This window comes from Zosterops lateralis (genome assembly GCF_965231275.1).
Source record: "Zosterops lateralis genome assembly, chromosome: 8".
Lineage (NCBI taxonomy): Eukaryota > Metazoa > Chordata > Aves > Passeriformes > Zosteropidae > Zosterops > Zosterops lateralis.
In genome coordinates, this window is record NC_139768.1 from 34,063,750 (window position 1) to 34,082,549 (window position 18,800).

General features: G+C 42.8%; 2 protein-coding genes across 2 annotated transcripts; both read right to left on the reverse strand.

Moving 5' to 3' along the window:
• Positions 1 to 131: 131 nt before the first annotated feature.
• Positions 132 to 14,079, reverse strand: VPS26A (VPS26 retromer complex component A; the record flags this gene model as incomplete). Its single annotated transcript, XM_083866661.1, is given in 11 exon segments — positions 132 to 1,701; positions 2,571 to 2,713; positions 3,334 to 3,402; positions 4,415 to 4,521; positions 4,948 to 5,112; positions 5,578 to 5,734; positions 7,735 to 7,807; positions 9,910 to 10,059; positions 13,997 to 14,017; positions 14,019 to 14,051; positions 14,053 to 14,079. Coding segments are annotated over 11 exon segments (1,059 nt in total). The 3' UTR covers positions 132 to 1,587.
• Positions 14,080 to 14,513: 434 nt separating this feature from the next.
• SRGN (serglycin) lies at positions 14,514 to 17,098 on the reverse strand. Its single transcript, XM_083865840.1, has 3 exons — positions 16,911 to 17,098; positions 14,989 to 15,136; positions 14,514 to 14,835 (listed from the first exon to the last, which is right to left on the reverse strand). Exons 1-3 carry the CDS (start codon positions 16,999 to 17,001, stop codon positions 14,622 to 14,624), a joined length of 453 nt encoding a protein of 150 aa, XP_083721966.1. The 5' UTR covers positions 17,002 to 17,098; the 3' UTR covers positions 14,514 to 14,621.
• Positions 17,099 to 18,800: the final 1,702 nt, after the last annotated feature.

The window sequence follows — 18,800 nt, forward strand, 5'->3', positions numbered from 1 at the left end:
AAATAGCAGCTTAGGATGTTTCCCCCCCTGCTCGTTATACATGGTTGCACAATCTGAGGCTGGTTAAGTACAATCAAGTTTTTCAAAATCATCGTTCCCAGGTTTACGACATGCAAGTGACCGTGAAAATATTTGGCTCTTTTTTAAACTTTATTCTTTTAAGTTTCTGAACAGGCACTTACATGAGGGAGTTGGATTTGCTCTCAGCCGAAGATATCCGCGTTAGGAGTATCCTAGCATAAAGTACACAGAGTCTTTGCTTTATCAAAGTGCCGCAGTAATAAAACAGTTCTTACAGAAATGTAATTTGATTATTTACTTACTCATAAAGTAAGGTTACCAATGACACTTGCACCGGAGTTGAGAAGCCTTGGTTTAAAGGCCAAGTGAACTACAAGTGCAAGTTGCCTTCCTCACAGCAGGCTTTGATTTGTGCCCAAGCCACAGGTCTGGTAACAGACCCCACGCTCTGTGGTGAACAGATGAACACTAACTCCTTTCAGCTACTTCTTCAAACACTAAATGCCTATGAGATGATGATAAAGACAAACAATCTGCTGTGCCAGACAAGCTTCTAAGTTCTAAGGCTTGCCTGGCTTCAAATACCTTTGCAGAAGACCACAAAAAGCTTGCTTGCCCTTTAACAGGCCCAGAACGATGTCCTCCAAGGACATCCTTGCCTCTCCTGTCGGGACAGTTACAGAGACTCACTGTGAAAGCAGGGGAATCATGAAGCCAGGAGGAAACACAGTTTCACATATTTGCAAAATAATCGATGTTACCAGCATTTACTTCATCAATAAGATAACAATGTTCAAATACTTTACCTGCTCACCACCTGAAGGTGAACTCGTGGCATCCCTACAGTCACTAATTGCTGGGTAATGAGCCCCCAGAAGTTGGGAGCAACACGTGAAAGGCTTAGAGAAGTTTGACAGAGAACTGGGGGAGAGAGGGAAAAGATGCTTCCCAATATTCTTTGTTACTGCCAGATGCAAAGCCTCTGAGAACCGCTGGTGAGGTGTCTGAAGGCTCCATAGTGCGTGTACATGCAGCTCTGTTAAACCCTGTCTAACATAGTCGTTAGGAGATTTTAGGACAAATGCACCATAAACCTTGATTTTTAGTGTGATTTAGTCAATTGTGTCTTAATGCATTTTCAAAACAAAACAAAGCAAATAAGCAACATTGGAAACAAACATGCAATAAACAACATGAGAGATGGGAAATGCTTTAGTCTACACTGTAGAGATGAGCAGCAAAAATCAAATATACCAGCCTACCATGCATGGAAATAACTAGATTTAAGCTTTTGCATACCCAAGTGCATATAACATTATCAAATAAAAGTAAATGTGCAGTATAAAATAGTAGCTTAAGAAAGTTCCAGTGTTTGAGAAAGCACTTTATTTTAAATGTATATACATACTTGAATGTTTAACTGAAGAACGCTTTAGTAGTATGGTAAACGCAGCACTGCAAGATGAAGGAAGACAGACGTAATGGGAATTCTGGCCTTCTTTTCCCACAGGCTGCTGCCATCTTTAACCTGCTGAAGCACTGCAAAGTTTTTCACCTTAGACCAGTTCACATTTCAGGTTGCTCAGCAGATGCTTGTGACTCTGGAGATTCAAATCGCTGGTGGAAGTTTGTCCGTTGTTTCCTCAGCTTCTCCGGAGCTTTTCTCCATAAAATTATTTCCTGTTTGAGGAAGAAAACACTCTTGAAACCAACAGTTACCATTAGACAACAGCATCAAGTATCTTAAGTTCCTGATAATTAAAACTTTCAGGAAAATAAAAAAAGATAACCAAACACAAGAGCCCACAAAAAAAAAAAAAAAAGCATCCCCACTACTTATCAGTGCACTTCATATAAAAGTAACAGAAAGACACCACCACTGTGTTTGCATATTTAGTTACTGCTTGAATACTTGCAATCTTGAGCAGTCACTCCTTCCTTAACTATCCTACCCTCAATTTTAATAGTATTAAAGACTTCAATAAAGTTTTCTTCCTCCTTTTCTCAAAATCCAAAGCCTACCATAGCCACTGTATGCTCCAGATACCTCTTGTTTTCCATGTTTAATTATACTATCTTGTCTACTTTGTAGTAGGAAGATTCTGATCTAATCCACACAGCTTCTTCCAGTGGCTCTTTTGGCTACACCTTTCCTCAACCCCACCTCATCTTCTCTAGCATTTTCAAAGTCAAATGCCTTAGTCCTTATTAAAACTTTGCAGTTTTGAACCCCGGCTAATGCGGGAGGGGAGAGCTCTCTGTGGGAGTTTAAGGAAGAAAAGCAATGCACCGGTAGCTCATTTTACCCACCCAATGTTTTGTCTGGGTATTCCCAATGCAAGTTCTATGGTACTTGCTGGAATAGCATCCAGCATCCCCCTTGACTCCTTTTTTGCAAGGCAGCATCATCTAAAGAGCTGTCAACACACTTGCCAGCAGAAATGCTTATGCCACACAAGAAGCACAGATGGCTTCTCACCTGCTCGAGGTTCAAAGCAGCATGTAAAACAGCCCAGATAATTCTGCAACAGGACTGCTATAGACCATACCTGCTGTTTGAAGTATCGTCTGTCTTCTTCATCCACAAGCACCAGATTTAAGAAGTACCTCACTGAAAATTTTTTGTTCACATCCCTCATTGTTGGAGTTGGGTCGTAGCCTGCTAAGAACAGTCTTATAGGAATCGATTCACCTGCAAAAAACAGAAAGCCTAAATTAGTTCCTTACAACTGGAATAATTAATACAGTCTCTGAAGACATGCAAAGTAAAAGCAGTTTCCCAAGCACTGTCCACACTTGTTCCTTGGTTAAAAAAAAAGCCAAGCAAACAAACGTGCACAAGACAAAACAAACAAACAAACAAAAACAAAAAAAAAAAACAAAAAAACCAAAACAACAAAAACCAACCCTACCAAATAATCAGAAACATAATACTGAGCACAGAAGCAAGTATGAAATGAAAAGTGATAACTCTTTCTCAGTATAAGCATGGTAGCCAGGAAAGCCAGAAGGATCAGTATTTTGAACTCTCTAGAGCTAGTCTACACCATAGAGTCAGGTTTGATGAAAGAATCAGTCACAGAATTTCTAATGGTAAATAAGGGTAATAGTTACTAGGATCCCAAGGAAATACCCTAAGTCCATAAAAAGGTCTTCCCCAAATAGAAAATGCACAATCATTTCAGCAACCTAAGGAGAAGTGTGGTTTCTCCAGTTTAAAAAAATTGTGTAAAACCTCTCTCCTGCGCCAGATGTTTTCAATAGGATTTTAACACTAAATGCTCACCCTTTGAAACAAGCATAGTTATTTACCTTTAACTGGTGCACCATCCATTATTTCGTACTTTGCAATGGTTTCAGTCTCTGTTGTGGTACTGGGTCCTGGTGAAACAAGTTTGCACGGTGAGAACATATACTTTAGTTTTAAACATTCACAAAGTTTTGTCAGAACAATTTCCATTCTGCAGCATTTAAATGAACACATTTTTGCCTTTGTCCTGCACATAAGTCAGACATGGCAAAAGCAGCAAAACCCTCTCCCAGGCAGGACATCTCTTTGCTATCCTCCCTCTGCCACTGTGACACAGAAGAGGCAGGCACCAGAACTTCAAAGGATATGCAAGCTTTAAATAAGGGACAAACAAGAGAGTCTGGAATCTTGGAACTGCTCTGCTTGATGAGCAGTGCTAGTAACTGACACTGCTAGGCCATGCTCAGACTAGAAACTGAAGGGCTATCAGCCAGCTCCAGAGCCAGAAATAAAGCAGAGCTTTCTGCCCTTCCTCTACTGGAAGCTTTCTCATTCTCCATACAAGAAGCTCCCAAAAACCCCAGCTACTGGGGAATGAAGTGTCATGAGCAACAGCCTCTTCCAGCCTTGCTCTAGCAAGTACAAGCCTGATCTGCAATTATCAAGCTGCTTCTGCCTCAAAGCTGCTTGATGTTTCCATCATATCAATTTCTTAGGATGACAGAAAATGACACATTTCCAGAACATGACTGATTCATGCTAATGTTTACCAAACCACCTTAACTAGTTAATCCCTGCAGAGGCAAGGGAGTCTTCAGGATGCATTTTACACCTCCTCCCTTGTTCATTATTAAGGCTGATTAGGCTACTGTGTATTTATGCCCCAGTTCCACTTACAAGAGTTCACATTTGTGAAGACTCACAAGAGTCACAACCCCAGAACAATTAAATAGACTGACAGTGTTGACTACAAAGTATTATTGCCAAAGCACAAAATGCAAGTGGTAGTCAAACACCAGTGAGAAAGAAGCTGGTGCAGCGCTGGTTTAGCCAGAGCTGCAACTACTGACTTCACTCTCCAGGTCTGCATAAGGCTCAACTGGCACCCAAGCTGCCATTTCACTTGGACTTTGCTCCTCTTACCAATTCCAGTTATCTCCTTTTTGATCAGCTGCAACTCCATGTGCTGAATTTTTATTCTCACTAAGAGGAAATAAATTTTTCCAACAATCACATCCTTTAAGTGATACCTTTAAAAGAACAAAATGGGGGATTTTGTTAAAGAATAAACACAAGTTTTGCACCTTCTTGAACACAAGTCACACAGGCAGTTATCTGCCTGGAAACTACTTGGAGCTTATTTCCACACTGAACTAAGCACTTCAGACAGACCAGAGCAACTACAGTATTCCCATCATTCCCATCAGTATCAGGAAAGGAAGTGCTATTAGTCATACTAAAAAGGCGTAAATGCAAAAATTAAGTCTTAAATATTTGCTAGTGACCTTCTTATTAGTTCTGAAGACAGAACAGCCAACTATATCTCAAAAAGGCCTTTGTGTAATTAGTGCTTTACATTTTAAGTCTCCAGAAGGTGAAGCTGGTCACCATGTATTACATACTGTAGCCTTTCATACCAAGTTATTTACATGAATGTATTTTGCTCTGACACTTACTTTGACTTATTGTATTCAAATTCTATATGGAGACAGTCTTCAATGCCTACTTCCATCTTGATGGAGTTGTTCACGTCTGGGTATGTAGCAAGCTGGTGGACAATCAGATCATATTCTTTCACCAAGTCTGACAGCCGTCTCACAATTGTCACTTTTAGAAAATACCTAGGAAGAAAGCCACTGAATTAGCCAGAATTGTCCAGATTTACAAAGTAAGAGCCCTCATGTTCTGAAGTACAGACATTCTTTGAAAGACCAGTTTGCAATCTCATAAGACTAAGCAGAAAAGAGTAAAACATCAAGACACAAGACAAAACACTTACATGTGGGAGTGTTTTCTTCAGTTGTGGGTATATTGTTTTTCGGTTTTTTTAAGGAGAGACATGGACTGTCTTCACTTGATTGAACTGAAGGGATTTTATTTATAGAAACAGCACTGAGCGATTCCAAATTAAGTAGAAAAGACCACACTGTATTACGATTTCCACAACTCCAGTCAAGGCACACTAGCTACTGACTTTTACATGTTCTATGTAATAACTAAAAGGAGGAAGAGAGGGCAGCATAATTGCTAAATTATGAATTTTCTGCAGGGGAGGAGAGGAAAAAAAAGGTTTAATAGTTACAAACCTCAGTCTGACGTTGGCACCAATGTAGGATTCATATGGCTTTTCAACCTGCATGAATTCAAAGTCATAGTTTCTGCTTTGGGTCAGTTCTCCAGGTAAGGCCAGTTCTTTCACTAAGTTTACAAATTCATGGGTATTGCTTTTGTCATTGAAGAGTTCTAAAGTTAGAAAGTTAAAGGAAAATATGTTTCAGAGTTTATTTTTAGCAGATAAAATTGTCTCTAATTTGGCAGGAGCAGGTGGGAGACTATAACTGAAGCAATTAACTTAAAACACATATAGTTTGACCAAATGTTTTATTCAGATTTTCCAATTACCTTCAGTTCTAGCAACCTACAGTTAACTGGAATGAAGAGAACACATTGAGAGCTTCACTAGCATGGCATTGTTTTTTAATGACAGTTTAGCTAGCTTTAATAAGTACTTCTTGCTTTTCATGCCCTGTAATTAGCATTGCCTGGTTTTGGCTTCGAGCATTTATTGCTGCAGGGACAAAATGTAAGCAACATCAGGACTGCCTTATTTAGGAGAGGCCAGTGATCCTAATCTGGTCTGCAGATTAACAACACCTAGCAAATAATTTATTACTACTAGTCAAATGGCTTATTATGGTCTAAGTCAGTCATTTGGAAACAAAGGGAGTTTCACAGCAACAGCATCTCCTGTCCCCAGAGCAGTATCAGTTATTCATTCCTAGATTTTTGTCGTGCAACTCTCACCAAAACTTATCCTAAAAATCAAACCCCAAACACTTCAGTATCTAAAAATAAGCTTCTCTCCCATTCAAAACTGAACATCAGCATTGCTAGTTGGTGTTAAACAGACTGAAGTTTTTCAGAAAACAATAAATGAACTTAAAAGACCAACTCCAGTTTATCACTGCCAATATGGTAGAAACTGACAGCAACTAGTAACTCCTATTTTCTAATATAACCACACAATATCTAAAAATGTACTTAGTCTGGAAGTACAAGCATTTATCTAATGCACAGTCTATCTAATGCTGCATATCCAATATTGTTGTGCCAGTCAGTCAGAGAAGCTGTACTCCGAAGAGCTGGTTTAAAATACAGCTTTGATATGGAGTTAGTCTGCAAATAGTGCAGAGATCACACTACTGGAATGCTTTCTGCATTTCTATACTAAAACTTGGAAGGATGCAAGAAAACATGGACAAGTACAAAGAGCAGTAGTTTAAACCACGTAACTCTGTGGACTTCCAAACGTATTCCAAATTTTCCAAATGTAGCGTAACAGAAAGTCCCAGAAATGTATGAATTTCAAGAAACTTTATATCAAATTAAATTAATCTAGAGAATAAAATGTATAAGTCAAGAGCAGATGAAAACCAATCTGTAGAGCTATTAGAAGACAACAGACGAAATGAAGCTGACATACCTGAGCTCTTTTCTTCCTCTGTCTGTATGCCTCACTCCCATCACAGTGCTGCTTTACTCTCAAGAGTTTAATTTTACAGCCTTACTGACCAAAACCTCAAAGCATAAAGCAGCAGGTGCCAGGTCTCAGTCATATCTACCACACAACACTTCAGACACAGACTACTGGAGCCTACTGACTGATGAGAAATAGGGAATTTGTGAAATTCCATTTAAAGTCAATTGTATGAGACTTCCAAGGGGGAAAATAATGCAAAGAGCTCTCTGAGAGGGAAGGAATTTTAGCATCAGCCTAAGGGTGCAGAGAGATTTCCTAGACTGGTTAGAAATTAGATATAATAAAGATTCCTTATAGTTCAACTCTAAGCAGACTTAGGTAGTTATAAGAAATTTACATTTCTAACAGGTTTTATAAAACCACCTGCCATAGAATTTTTAAAAGTATTTTGCTGTAGGCTTTTCTGTGCCTCTTTTCTTTCAGAGAAGACGACAAGGTTAGACTCTAATGGTTCTTAATCAAACTTTTAGCTAGTCTGAGACAGACTGAATAGTCACAATCCCTCACATGTACATATCTTTCTCCCAATGACTTCTGAGTAGCACAAATTAGTACATCACTTGCTTTAAAGTAAGGAAAATACAACTTTCCTCTGTCCCTTATCATCCACAGGTTGCACTGTTTGAGCCAAACTGCTGACAGTCACAAGTGCCAAGTTCCATAAACCACAAGCACCTAAAAGCCCCTTTTTGTTTAAACTCACCAATTTGTCCTACAAATTCAATTCTAATTCCTTGGTGCTCTAGTCTCTTCCCATGTTTAAGTGAGACGTTCACCTGCCAAAGTGAAAAAAACCCAACCAAACTCAAGTTAAATTTTTTCAACATTTTCACTCTAACACGTTCTCAGTAAAAAGGAAAAGACATTAGTACATGCCTATGAAAACCAAGATCTCTTCTCAATGGCCCTATCTGAGGTTGAAAGCAGCCAAATCAAACAGCCGATCATGAAAATTCAGTTAATCCAAATGGTTTACCATGCATTACAGGTAAACCTGGTAAATTGATTATCCACATCTTCCAAATAATTTTACTTGCTTATTAGTGATAATTGCTGCTCATTAGTGAAAAAAAACAAACTTGTAATCAGTATGTGAACATCATATAGCAACAAAAGGCAAAATGTTCCCAGTGTAGCATTTGTCTAAAGCTCTCCTCCCCAGGCACTTCACTTAGACAGCTCTGTGTTTTATTGCATGGTAAGACTTTCTACAATGTAGCTAATAAAACACTTTTTTCATCCTATCTTTTATGTCACATGGCTATAATTTTCTAAAATCTCTCTTTCAGTGCTGTGTTTTCCTCTGGAGAGGAATTCTTTTTGGAGCATGTAAGAGTATTCAGTGGTCCAGAGAGCAGTGCTTAGGCATTATTTTACATATATATAAGTACATAAGCATTTTCAAGGCACCACTAAAACATCCAAGAAAAATCTAATCATCCACGAGACTGAATTTTACAACTAAAATTAAAACTTTAAAGTCCTAAAATTAAGTATCCAAGCCAGAGCTCAAGCAGAGCCAGTCGTGGTGCTTCAAAGTATCTCCTGACAGTCCCATCTGGAAGTTCAAAAACAAAATTCCATGAGACCAATTCCTTTCAAGCCAAGTGAACTTCAGTCCCTTCTCTGGCAGACAGCTACATACTGGAGCTGTCTAAGTCAATGAAAAATAACAGATAATGAAATATACTGTGAAGACTTTCATTTGTGACTTATTCTCAAAAATAGACAAGAAAGGATTCCACAAGGTTACTTTATATTGAAACATGTAAATATTAAGCATATAGAATGTTTTCTTATAAGGCAGTGATGACCAGAGAAATTCCTGTACTTCAAACTCCAGTACACTGTCACTATCTGAGTAGGAGGTAAACCACTGGAATAATCCATCTTGCTGGTGAAAAAAAGGTTGGGGTAGAGGGAAGCTGTCCAAAAAACTTCTGGTCTACCAGACCTTCTCATGCCACTGTGCTTGTGTTAGCCAAAACTCATCAGGCACCTCTCAGGTGTTGCTGATACAAGCAGGCAGTGCTCCAGCCAGTGATCATAAGCTTCTCCCTCAGCTTCCTGGTTTTGAGGCTTATCTTGTGGCCCCTCACATCCCTGGAAGGATCTTTCTAAAATATCAAGATCTTTGTACAGAAAGTCATTGCCAGAGCAGGAAGATGCCCCGTGGTATCTGTCAGTCAAGATCAAAGCTGGCATTCAGAAGTCAATCTCAGAACCCAACAATACCCAACTCAAGTCTTTTGAAGAAAGAGTCAATCGTAACAGAAATATTCAGAGTGGAGATGGCTCTGGTAAAACAGAGTGATGGCAAAGAGTTCCAATACTGAATGCAGAGAAATCCCTCTGTCAATCTCAACTTCACTGCCTTTTTTTTCAGCAAGAAAAACTCTTGTTGACCCAGCAGTCAGCTGAACTTCATATGTTGCTCTTCTGTTGCTCCTCTGATGCAATCCAGAAACCACTCCAGGGCATGGAATGCAAGGCTTATCTTCAGGGTATGCAAATTTTTGACTGTGCCAGCCAAAAATTACTGTTACCTGTATTAGATTGTGGATTTTGGAGTTCAAAGGGAAGGGGAAGCAGGGGGATCCAGTTTGGAACAGTTTTCTCATCAGAAGCAAATCATCTTTGCACAAAAAGTTTATTGATAAATATCAGATGACTGGCAATAAATAAACAGCTACTATTCAAAAATGTTGACTTCTATCAGCTGTCTCAATGACTATGGTTAAAAAAAAACATACCTAGCAAAACAGTTTCCTTTTTGAATAACAACACAGCTCTTACAGCAGTTTTTAATTTACCTTCAAATATGCATTTGCATGCCAAGAATCAGAACAGCAATAGTCACTTTTGAATAAAAATTTACCTTTCCTGAAACGGATTCTCCATCGTAGAAGAGAAAATGCTTTTCTACCTTACCATCCTCTGTTTTGATTTCTGCAGGTTTTCGTGTTTCAGCGTCATTAAGTACAACATCAATCTCACAAACAGGAACGAAAAGGTTTCCAAGAAAACTCTGGAAGAACAAGAATTGGATAAGTTACTACACAGTGAACACTCCATTTTAAATGTGGTGTTTACTTGCAGCTGTACACTATATGCTGGGAAAAAAACATTTGTGCTTCCACAAAGTTACAAAGCCATTATGTATCAGACACCCAAGAAATAGTGATGACAAAGGACAGCTGTTCATCTAGCAAATAACTGAAATCAGGTCAGTAACAAGCAGTAACAGCTCTTACAAAACATCATGTTTATAAAAAGTACACAGCATCATTACCATTAGTACTAAAAAAAAAAACCTGTCTTGGGTTGCAATTCAAGATGTGTTCTATTCCCATCTGTTGGAACAGGTTGGGAAGATGTTTTCTTTATCTCTTCTATGACCCATTCCTCATAACTCCAGGGGGGATGGGGCAGGTGTCTTCTGTTAATGGGCAGCTGTTAAAACCAGGTGGGGCCATGTTCTTCATCTCTTCCAGGACCCATCCTCCCTCCAGGGGTATCTGCTGTTAATGGGTGATTAAGGCTCACTACATGGCTGATACAATTCCATCATCCCATGGGGAGATGCTCCACCCAGGGGGAGGAGCCCAGCATTCCTACCTGGATAAAACCTGAGATTCAGAACATCAGCACAGCCTGTTTTTCCACTAGATTTCCCAGAGGAAGACTGGATCCATCTCATTACCCCTGGACCTTCAGAAGGAAATTACACCCTTCTACAAGATCATCTCTGCTCCAGCAGAAGCACATCTGTCACTTCAGAACTTATTTGGCCTGCTACTAACACCCTGACCAACAGGGTGTCAGGTTGTATTCTGACTCTGTCAGTGTTTTCTTTTTTTTTTTTTTTTGTTCTGCTTATTTTTTGTACTACTACATTTTTATTTTTTAATATTCTTAGTAAAGAATTGTTATTCCTATTCCCATATCTTTGCCTGAAAGCCCCTTAATTTCAAAATTATAATAATTCAGAGGGAGAGGGTTTACATTCTCCATTCCAAGGGAAGCTCCAGCTTTCCCAGGCAGACACCTGTCTTCCTGAACCAAGACAAACACCCAAACACTAGATCAAAGTAGAATGGAAAGAAACAGTAACAGGGGATATAATGCAAAACCCAAAGCATCCCCCTGGCTGGGGAAAGGGAATAGGGATTTTATTTGCCTCTGCCTACACACCACAGTTGTGTTAGCAGACAGCACCAGCAGGTTTGAGAGGCAGCAGCTCTTCACACAGCCCACCTCAGCTGCACAAGGCTGCCATCAGAGAGAGTGAGTGTTACAAGTTTACCTGTAACACTGCTGCAGGCAGTGCTTGTCCCCACCTTTCCTCAGCGTTCTCTGTGCTCCAATTTTGACAGGCACCAAACACAAGAACCTGAGAGAGCATCCTTTGATCTTAGACAAACACTTCTTACAAGAAGCTACAAAACATGTTAGTGGCTCTATGGGAAGCTCAACAAGATTAGTATAAAAGCCAACGTTTTCCTCCAAAGATTTAGGCACTAATCTGCTTTGATGTACTAAAGCAGATGAAACTTCACTAATTCAGTGTAATTTTTGTGGGGTTTTTTGAGAAATTACACTGTGTTCTCCATGAGAACATCTGCTTCAGCCAGATGAATTTGGTACACGTGGAACAGTCTGTCCTGGTTGTTGCTGGATTTAACTTCTTCTAGAGCTAATTTCTTCTCAGAAGCTGATACAGTGCTGTTTTTTGGATTCAGCCTGAGAATAACATTGATAACACACTGCTATGTCTTAGCTGTTGCTAAGCTGGGCTCATTCAAGGACTTTTTAATGCATTCATCCAATGACTTTTTTGTACTTTTTTTTTTGTGCTCTGCCAGTGAGGAGGGACACCAAAGAGCTGGGAGGGAGCACGGCCAGGACAGGCGACCCAAACCGGCCAAAGGGACATTCCACACCTTAGAATGTCCTGCCCAGTGTATGAACTGGGGGAGTTACCCAGAAGGGGCTGACAGGGGCCTGACATCACTGAGCAGTTATACTGTGCATCACTTGTTTATGTTTCCTTTTTATTATTATTATTGTTATTATTTACCATTATTATTATATTTCACTTTGCTTCAATTATTGAACTGTTATCTCAATCTTCCAAGTTTTAGTTTTGCTTCTTCTCCCCATCCCACCAGGGTGGGGGGATAAGCGAGCACCTATGGTGGTGTTTTCTTGCCAGCTGGGGTTAAACGACACAGTCATTGTCACTTCACCAATTTAGCATTAAAAAAAGGAGTAAGAACTCTTTCCAAGACATTCTGGAGACCTGAAGTTTGAAATGCAGCACTAAAACCAAAGAGCCTTGGGGAAGATTTGATCTGAATGCCACTGCTTAGCAGTAGGAACACTGAGAGACTTGGTGCTCAGTCCTCCCAGAGAAGAGGACACAGAGCAAGATGAAGCTATAGAACAGTGATTCACACAAGACTAAACTGAGTTTGTATGTGTCCAGCAATCGGCCCCACTTGAATCCACAAAGACGTGTGTGACTCTAACTGAAACCCTGTTACATTTACTACACATTCTGAGGGGAAGGCAGCAGCAGATGACCAACAAGGCCATCAGACGATAGATCAAAATGTCTTCCCAGTCTCTGCCAAGCACAGATTTGTATAGACTGGTGAATTTTTTTTTGTTGTTTTTTAAACAGTGCACACTTGAACCATTACTGATTCATGGTTTCTGGTGAAGGGCAAGAGAAAAAGAACAAAGTTTCAACAAGAATTCCAAATTGCAGACTATTTTAAACACAAGATACTTTTGAGCATGGCCACATTTTTTCCTTGAAACTGTACTTTATTTCTAGATTAGTCTTATACTCCCCTCTAACTAAACAAGCAAACACATTACCTTTAAGCAAACTATAGAGGATGCTCTCACAGTACCTTCTGAGTTACAAGCTGACTATTTAAATGGTCAACCAGACCAAACATTGGCAACACATCACTTCTCAGGAGAATGCACGTAAATATTTCAACAGCACTCCTTCGAGATTGGCTATGATCTCCTCCAGAGAGAACAAGAACATGTGAAATAAAGAAGTCAACAGCTAGCATCTCCTCCAGCTGCTATTGAAGATACTGCTGTGGGGAAACTGTGCAAAACAAGAAGTATTTTAGATAGCTATCATAGGGCTTATTATGTTACAGTTTAAGAGAATGCAGACAGAGAACTGGGGTTTCCAGAAACTGGCCAAATGCTAGGCTATGCTCTTAGTTTTGTGCAAAAGACAGACGCTGGAGGTTCTGCCACATGAGGACCAAAATCAAGCTGCGTTCAGCCTGAAGTGTAAGAGCTGCACTGAAGAACTTGTAGGAGCGCCAGCGGCTGAGAGAGGGCACAGAAATCCCGGCTTCACACGGAGCCCTGAGCAGCTTCTGCACGCGCAACAGAGACACGTGTAGAGGAATCCGAACAGCCCAGACCCACACAGCCATGGATCCCGATGACTCTTTACAGCACAGTTTACAATTATTGTTTTAACCTCCTCGTGGGAGCACGCCGAGCACTCGGCCCAGCCTGCCAGGCACAGGGCGGCCGCCGTTTCCTGGAGGGTGCGCTCCCCAAGGATCGCAGCCCGGCGCTGCCTCACGGCACTGCCGGAAGATCCAGAGATAACCTCGGGTCCGTCCGGGCGCTCTCCCCGACGGCAGCCGCGCGGTGCACACGGAACCCGAGCTTCACGACCAAACCCCGCCCTACGAGGTCATGCGGGCACTTTTAATCCGCAAATAAAATTAATAACTCCCTAAATCCTTGGGTTTGGAAGGAAGGAGGGGGAGAGGAGGCACCGCCCTGCCCAGGCCGCCGCCGCCACCTCAGGCGATGGCGGATCGGCGCTGCCCTCCCCGCCCCGCACTCGCCATGGTACGCGCCCCTCGGCGCGCCCCTCATAACCACCCCCCCCACCCCGCTCCCCCCGCACTCACCATGGTACGCGCCCCCTCCGCGGCCCGACACCGGCCCCGCGCGCACCAGCACCAGCAGCCCCCGGCCGCGCGCCCCTGGTCATGTGACCCTACGGGCCCCTAGGCCACGCCCACCCCGCGCCGGGACCACGCCCCGCCGCACGTGACCGACCCTCCAGCTCCGTGCCCGCCTCGCGAGGGCGCCGCCTGGCGGCCGGGAGGCGACAGCGCCGGGGGGGGGGGGTCCCCTCAGGAAAAAAACGCGGTAATAACCCTTCGCTTTTGGCAGGATTTCGCGCCCTTTTTGGGGATACGCGATTGGCTGACTGCTGTAAAAGTGCAGACTTTTCATTCACCAGGCTCCCTACGCACGAAGGGCTGGAATTTATCCCCTCAGAGCACGATGACTTTCCCACAGAGCTGGCTGTGTACCCATCGCTGTTGTTTCCCCCATTGTGATAGCTGCTGCACGTGTACACATAAAAAGGCAGTTCAGATTGAACAACAACGCTTTTAGTAAGTGAAAGCATCAAAGATATTAAGGCAAAGTTTTTTATTGATGCTGGCTTGAAATCGCTTCACGGCTGTCGGGTCAGGCTCTGGGGAAGAGGCGAGGGAGCGGCACATGAGGACGACATCTCCAGCCCTACAGGAGCAAATCCTCCTCTGACAGCTTTTCCTTCAGCTTGCTGCCTCGCAGGCTCTCCAGGAAGTCAGGCAGCTTTGCCTCAGAGAAGCTGTCATTGTCACCAAGCCCCGACCCAGAGGCTGGCTCTGCTTCCACGATGGTATTGGAGCCAGAGCCCAAATCCTCATCCGAGAGAGGGAATATGTCGCCCAGTTCCTGATATCTCTTCATCCTGAAATGCAGAATGGCAATTTTCTCTCTTAGATGAACAAATCGAAGTCTCACGTTACCGTGGGCAAGCCACGCTGTGACAGGACTGTCAAGGCAAGAATAATACATTTTGGGGTGGTAGCATTGATGACAACCACGTGGCAAATGAACTTACAGGGATGGGTCTGCCATGGGAGGAAGGATCCTGTTGGCCCCCCCAGTGGGCATGTAGAACCAGGGCCCCTTCTCTTCGATGCAGTTAGCGGACCAGGCGTCAGGCCGGCACCTCACCCTCTTGTACCTCGCCCTCTGCATCGGAGCACCTGATGGGATCAGCCACACATTGTCCATGAGCACCAGTACATTATTCACCAGGTCCTATGAACTTTATGAGCACCTAATAAGGCTTAAAGGAGCAGATGAAAGCTATTTGTGCGGCCCTGATTGCTCAACCTCCGGAAAAGTAAAGTAACCCTGAAGACTTTTTTTTAAACGGCTACTGACATCTTAAATGGCATTTTTGTCATCAAAGACATCAGACACGTCTCACACACAGCACCAGGAAGTCGTCCAGGAAAAATCCCAGAGAATCCCCTCACACACAGCACCAGGAAGTCTGTGGGAAACCACTCCTGTGACAGCAAGGCTCATCCCCAGCTCACAGTCTGGCACGACCATGGGGCACCTGGGGGCTCGGCCCCTGCACCTTGCCTTTGAAGGTGGAGGTATGCAAAAGTAATGCAAAAACCTCTGGGGACAAGGCACCTAGCAGAGAGCTGGCTCCTGTGCTCTCCTTCCTATGTTGGCTCCAGCTCTGCCCCTTCAAGTTCAATAGGCTGAGTTTTGGTGGGAAGGTGAGAAACTCCAGGTGTGCCACAGGAGCAGGTTTGGGGTTTATGGAGGCTCTGGGAGCACTCGACAGAGGAGAGACAGTTCAGGTGTCTCCCAGACACAACAAGGTTTTGTAAACCCAGGTTTTCAGTTCTGGTGCTCCCCAGTGCCTGACTGGGGCTGTCACTGAAAATGTGGGTCCTCAAAAAATACCATAATTACAAAATAAGGATCACATAAAAAAGATAAGAAGAGCGACATTTCATCCTTCCTCTTGAGCTCATGTAATTAATTTGTTCAGAAACCTCCTGATGCATTCTCAACCTGTTGACATTTTATCTATTTTTTTCTCAGTTTCATGGGAATAGCTTTCTGTAATTACATTTCTTTATTGTCCTATATATTTCCATAATGTACTGGATGACTTTCAGCTCCCTCCTACACTCTTCTGTGAAAGAAAAAAGATATCGGGGTGTAATTTCCTGCTGCTTCTACAGTATATTCCTTTTCCATACTGATCTTCTTCTCCTTGCCTATTATTAAGAAGGTTTTTAATAATAACAGTGGCAACAAAATAAACAGCTGCAGCTGAAAAATTTGCAAATAAGCAACATGGAACAAGCAGCCCATAATCCCTCAAAGATCAGCCTCAGAGTGCTAATGCATAATGAGAGTCTATCACTATCATAGCTTTGGATTGTGGACAAATTATACTCTGCATGCTTGAAGAGCAGTTTTCTCACAAGAAACAAATCCACGGGGCACAGCATCATGAATCAATATTTCCCTTTTGTCATTTTAGTGGTGTATGTTGCAATGTTTTACGGAATAAACCGTTTAGTTTCCTCATACTTACAACTAGTTTCCTTTCCTGCTCCCCCCAGAAAGCAGACTGTAGGAGTTATGACATGGGAACTGTTACATACTATGTCTGTAACTCCACAGCTGAGTAACAGCAGTAACCAGACCACTATGAAATGGACATTTAGAAAAATGTATATTGAGATATATAGACTGAAAACATACACACATGCAACAACGTATATTATGAAGCTTTTTCTCAAGAATTGAAATGCTCCAATTGCAAAAAACACATTTTCTTGCCATTCCCCCTCCAGAAAAGGAAACATCAGCAAAACAGACATTCTGAGTAGACCTCATTACCCCCAAGAGAAGGTCAGTTTGTAAAGTTTGGAGGCTGCTTACTTGGCCTCCACTGCATAGCCCAGAAAGAGGATTACCGAGAGAACAACCACCCTGTTTTACCTTGTGCTGTGTATCCCACAAAGAGGATTAAACAAATAGCCAGGAAAATCCTCCCGTTACATCTGATAAGGAGCTGCATTTTGGCTGGCATCCCTCTGCTCGCAGCCAGCCTTCAGCACAGCTTCACACTTCAGAAATAAGACGCAGCGAAGAGATCAACTTTTTCTAAAAGTTTCCAAAACCTCAAAGCCAGCCCATAACCTGCGTCACCACTTCCTGATTGACGGGAGTGAGACACGAACAGAAAAGCCCAGCACTGTGGCCTTCCTGCCATCATCAGTCCAAATTAAAAGTTCTCTGCCTTCATCTCCTGTTTTGCCCGAGGAGGAAAGCAAAGCCAGGACCCACCAGCTGGACTGAAGGTGATGCTGCAGGCAGCTTGTGGTTCAAGGCACGCACCCCACCCTCCTTGGCCTAATGCTGAGAGGCCTCCAGAGTGAAAAAGCAGTGCCTGATATTCCCTAATTTTCAGTCAACTGCATTTTTGCATTGGCACTGTCACTGCTCTTCCCTGCCTCAGGCCACACCAGTCCAGCAGATAGGTTAGAAGTTAGCTATTCACAGTCTGTACATGTTTCACCAACTGGGGAATCATCTTTTTCCACAGAAGTAAATTGTCTCTGGAATCTCATGCCAGGCTTGAGGGGTTTTTTGCTTTGTTTTATTTTGAAAGCGAATCATAGGTATTCGCAGTAGAAGTGAAAAAAATATATTAAGTTAGATAATATATTTTGGTAGAAACATATCAATTCTTTCTGGAAGGGCATAGGCACTTTGCTTGGCCAGATCATCACTGTGTGGTGCAAATGCCCCAGGGAACGTGGTAAAGGGTTTGGATCACATGTGGCTCCACAAGGAGCACATCTGAAAAGCCATGAAAGATCTTATATAGACAGATAAATAGAAGCTGCCTTTCAGCTGGCTCGGACCTTTTGCTTGCCTTTTGGCTGTGATTAAACCAGGCTTGAGTTCACTTAAGAAGAAATTCCAAACAATGAGGTTATCAAAGCAGTGGAGGTTTTTCTCAGTCACAGGGAGTGCTGCTGGATTAACTGGGGCACTGACGTGTGGGCCTGACATGCTGCAGCACCTTGTCGGTACTGATAGTGCAAGTTGTCTGTGGTAAATCTATTTTTATGTGGTGGAAAGTCCATAGAGGCCCTCAGTGGGGATCTGGGCTGAGCAGCAACTTTCCCCAGGGCATGGTGTTCCACCAAAACCCCATGAAGCAACAGAAAAGACTCCAGCAGCTCCTCCCCTCTCCAGGCTGGGATTTATCACCGGACTGAGGGATCAAGTTGCATGTTCAGCCTTATGAGCCTCTGCACATGGGTTTTTTCTTTGGCACAGGAAAAATAGGAGACTCAAAGCAAGCAAGTGTGGAAGGACTCGTGTGCTGTGGTTATTCTTACCACTCTCATTTCTACTTGACTTTTTTAGCATCAGCTGTTTTTTCTTTTCTTTTTGTGTAAGGCAGTGCTCAGCATCAATAGGAAGCTGGGCAAACACGTGAGGGAGATGCTCAGGCTCCACTTGCTGAGGGCTGCGGAAACCCTCCCTGCAACAGCACCTCTCACTTTCCACTGATCACGGGTACACACTCACCTGTTCCACACCCCTCCACTGTGCACAAACAACCCTCGTATGAGAAAACAAAACTCCACTGGCTGTTTTTGCCTTTCCCACCAGCCCAGGGCATTTTCCACCATGGCACTGGAAGCCCCATGGGACGCATCCAGAGCAATGCCTGCCAGTGGGCACAGTCGTGGGCCACTGGGGATTCTGCAGGAGCCAGGGGAGCTGCTGTGAGTAGGGGAGCTGCACATTCCCTGTATCTGGAGGGAGATCTCAGAGCTGAATTATCTGTCTTGTACCATCAGCTGATGGGGG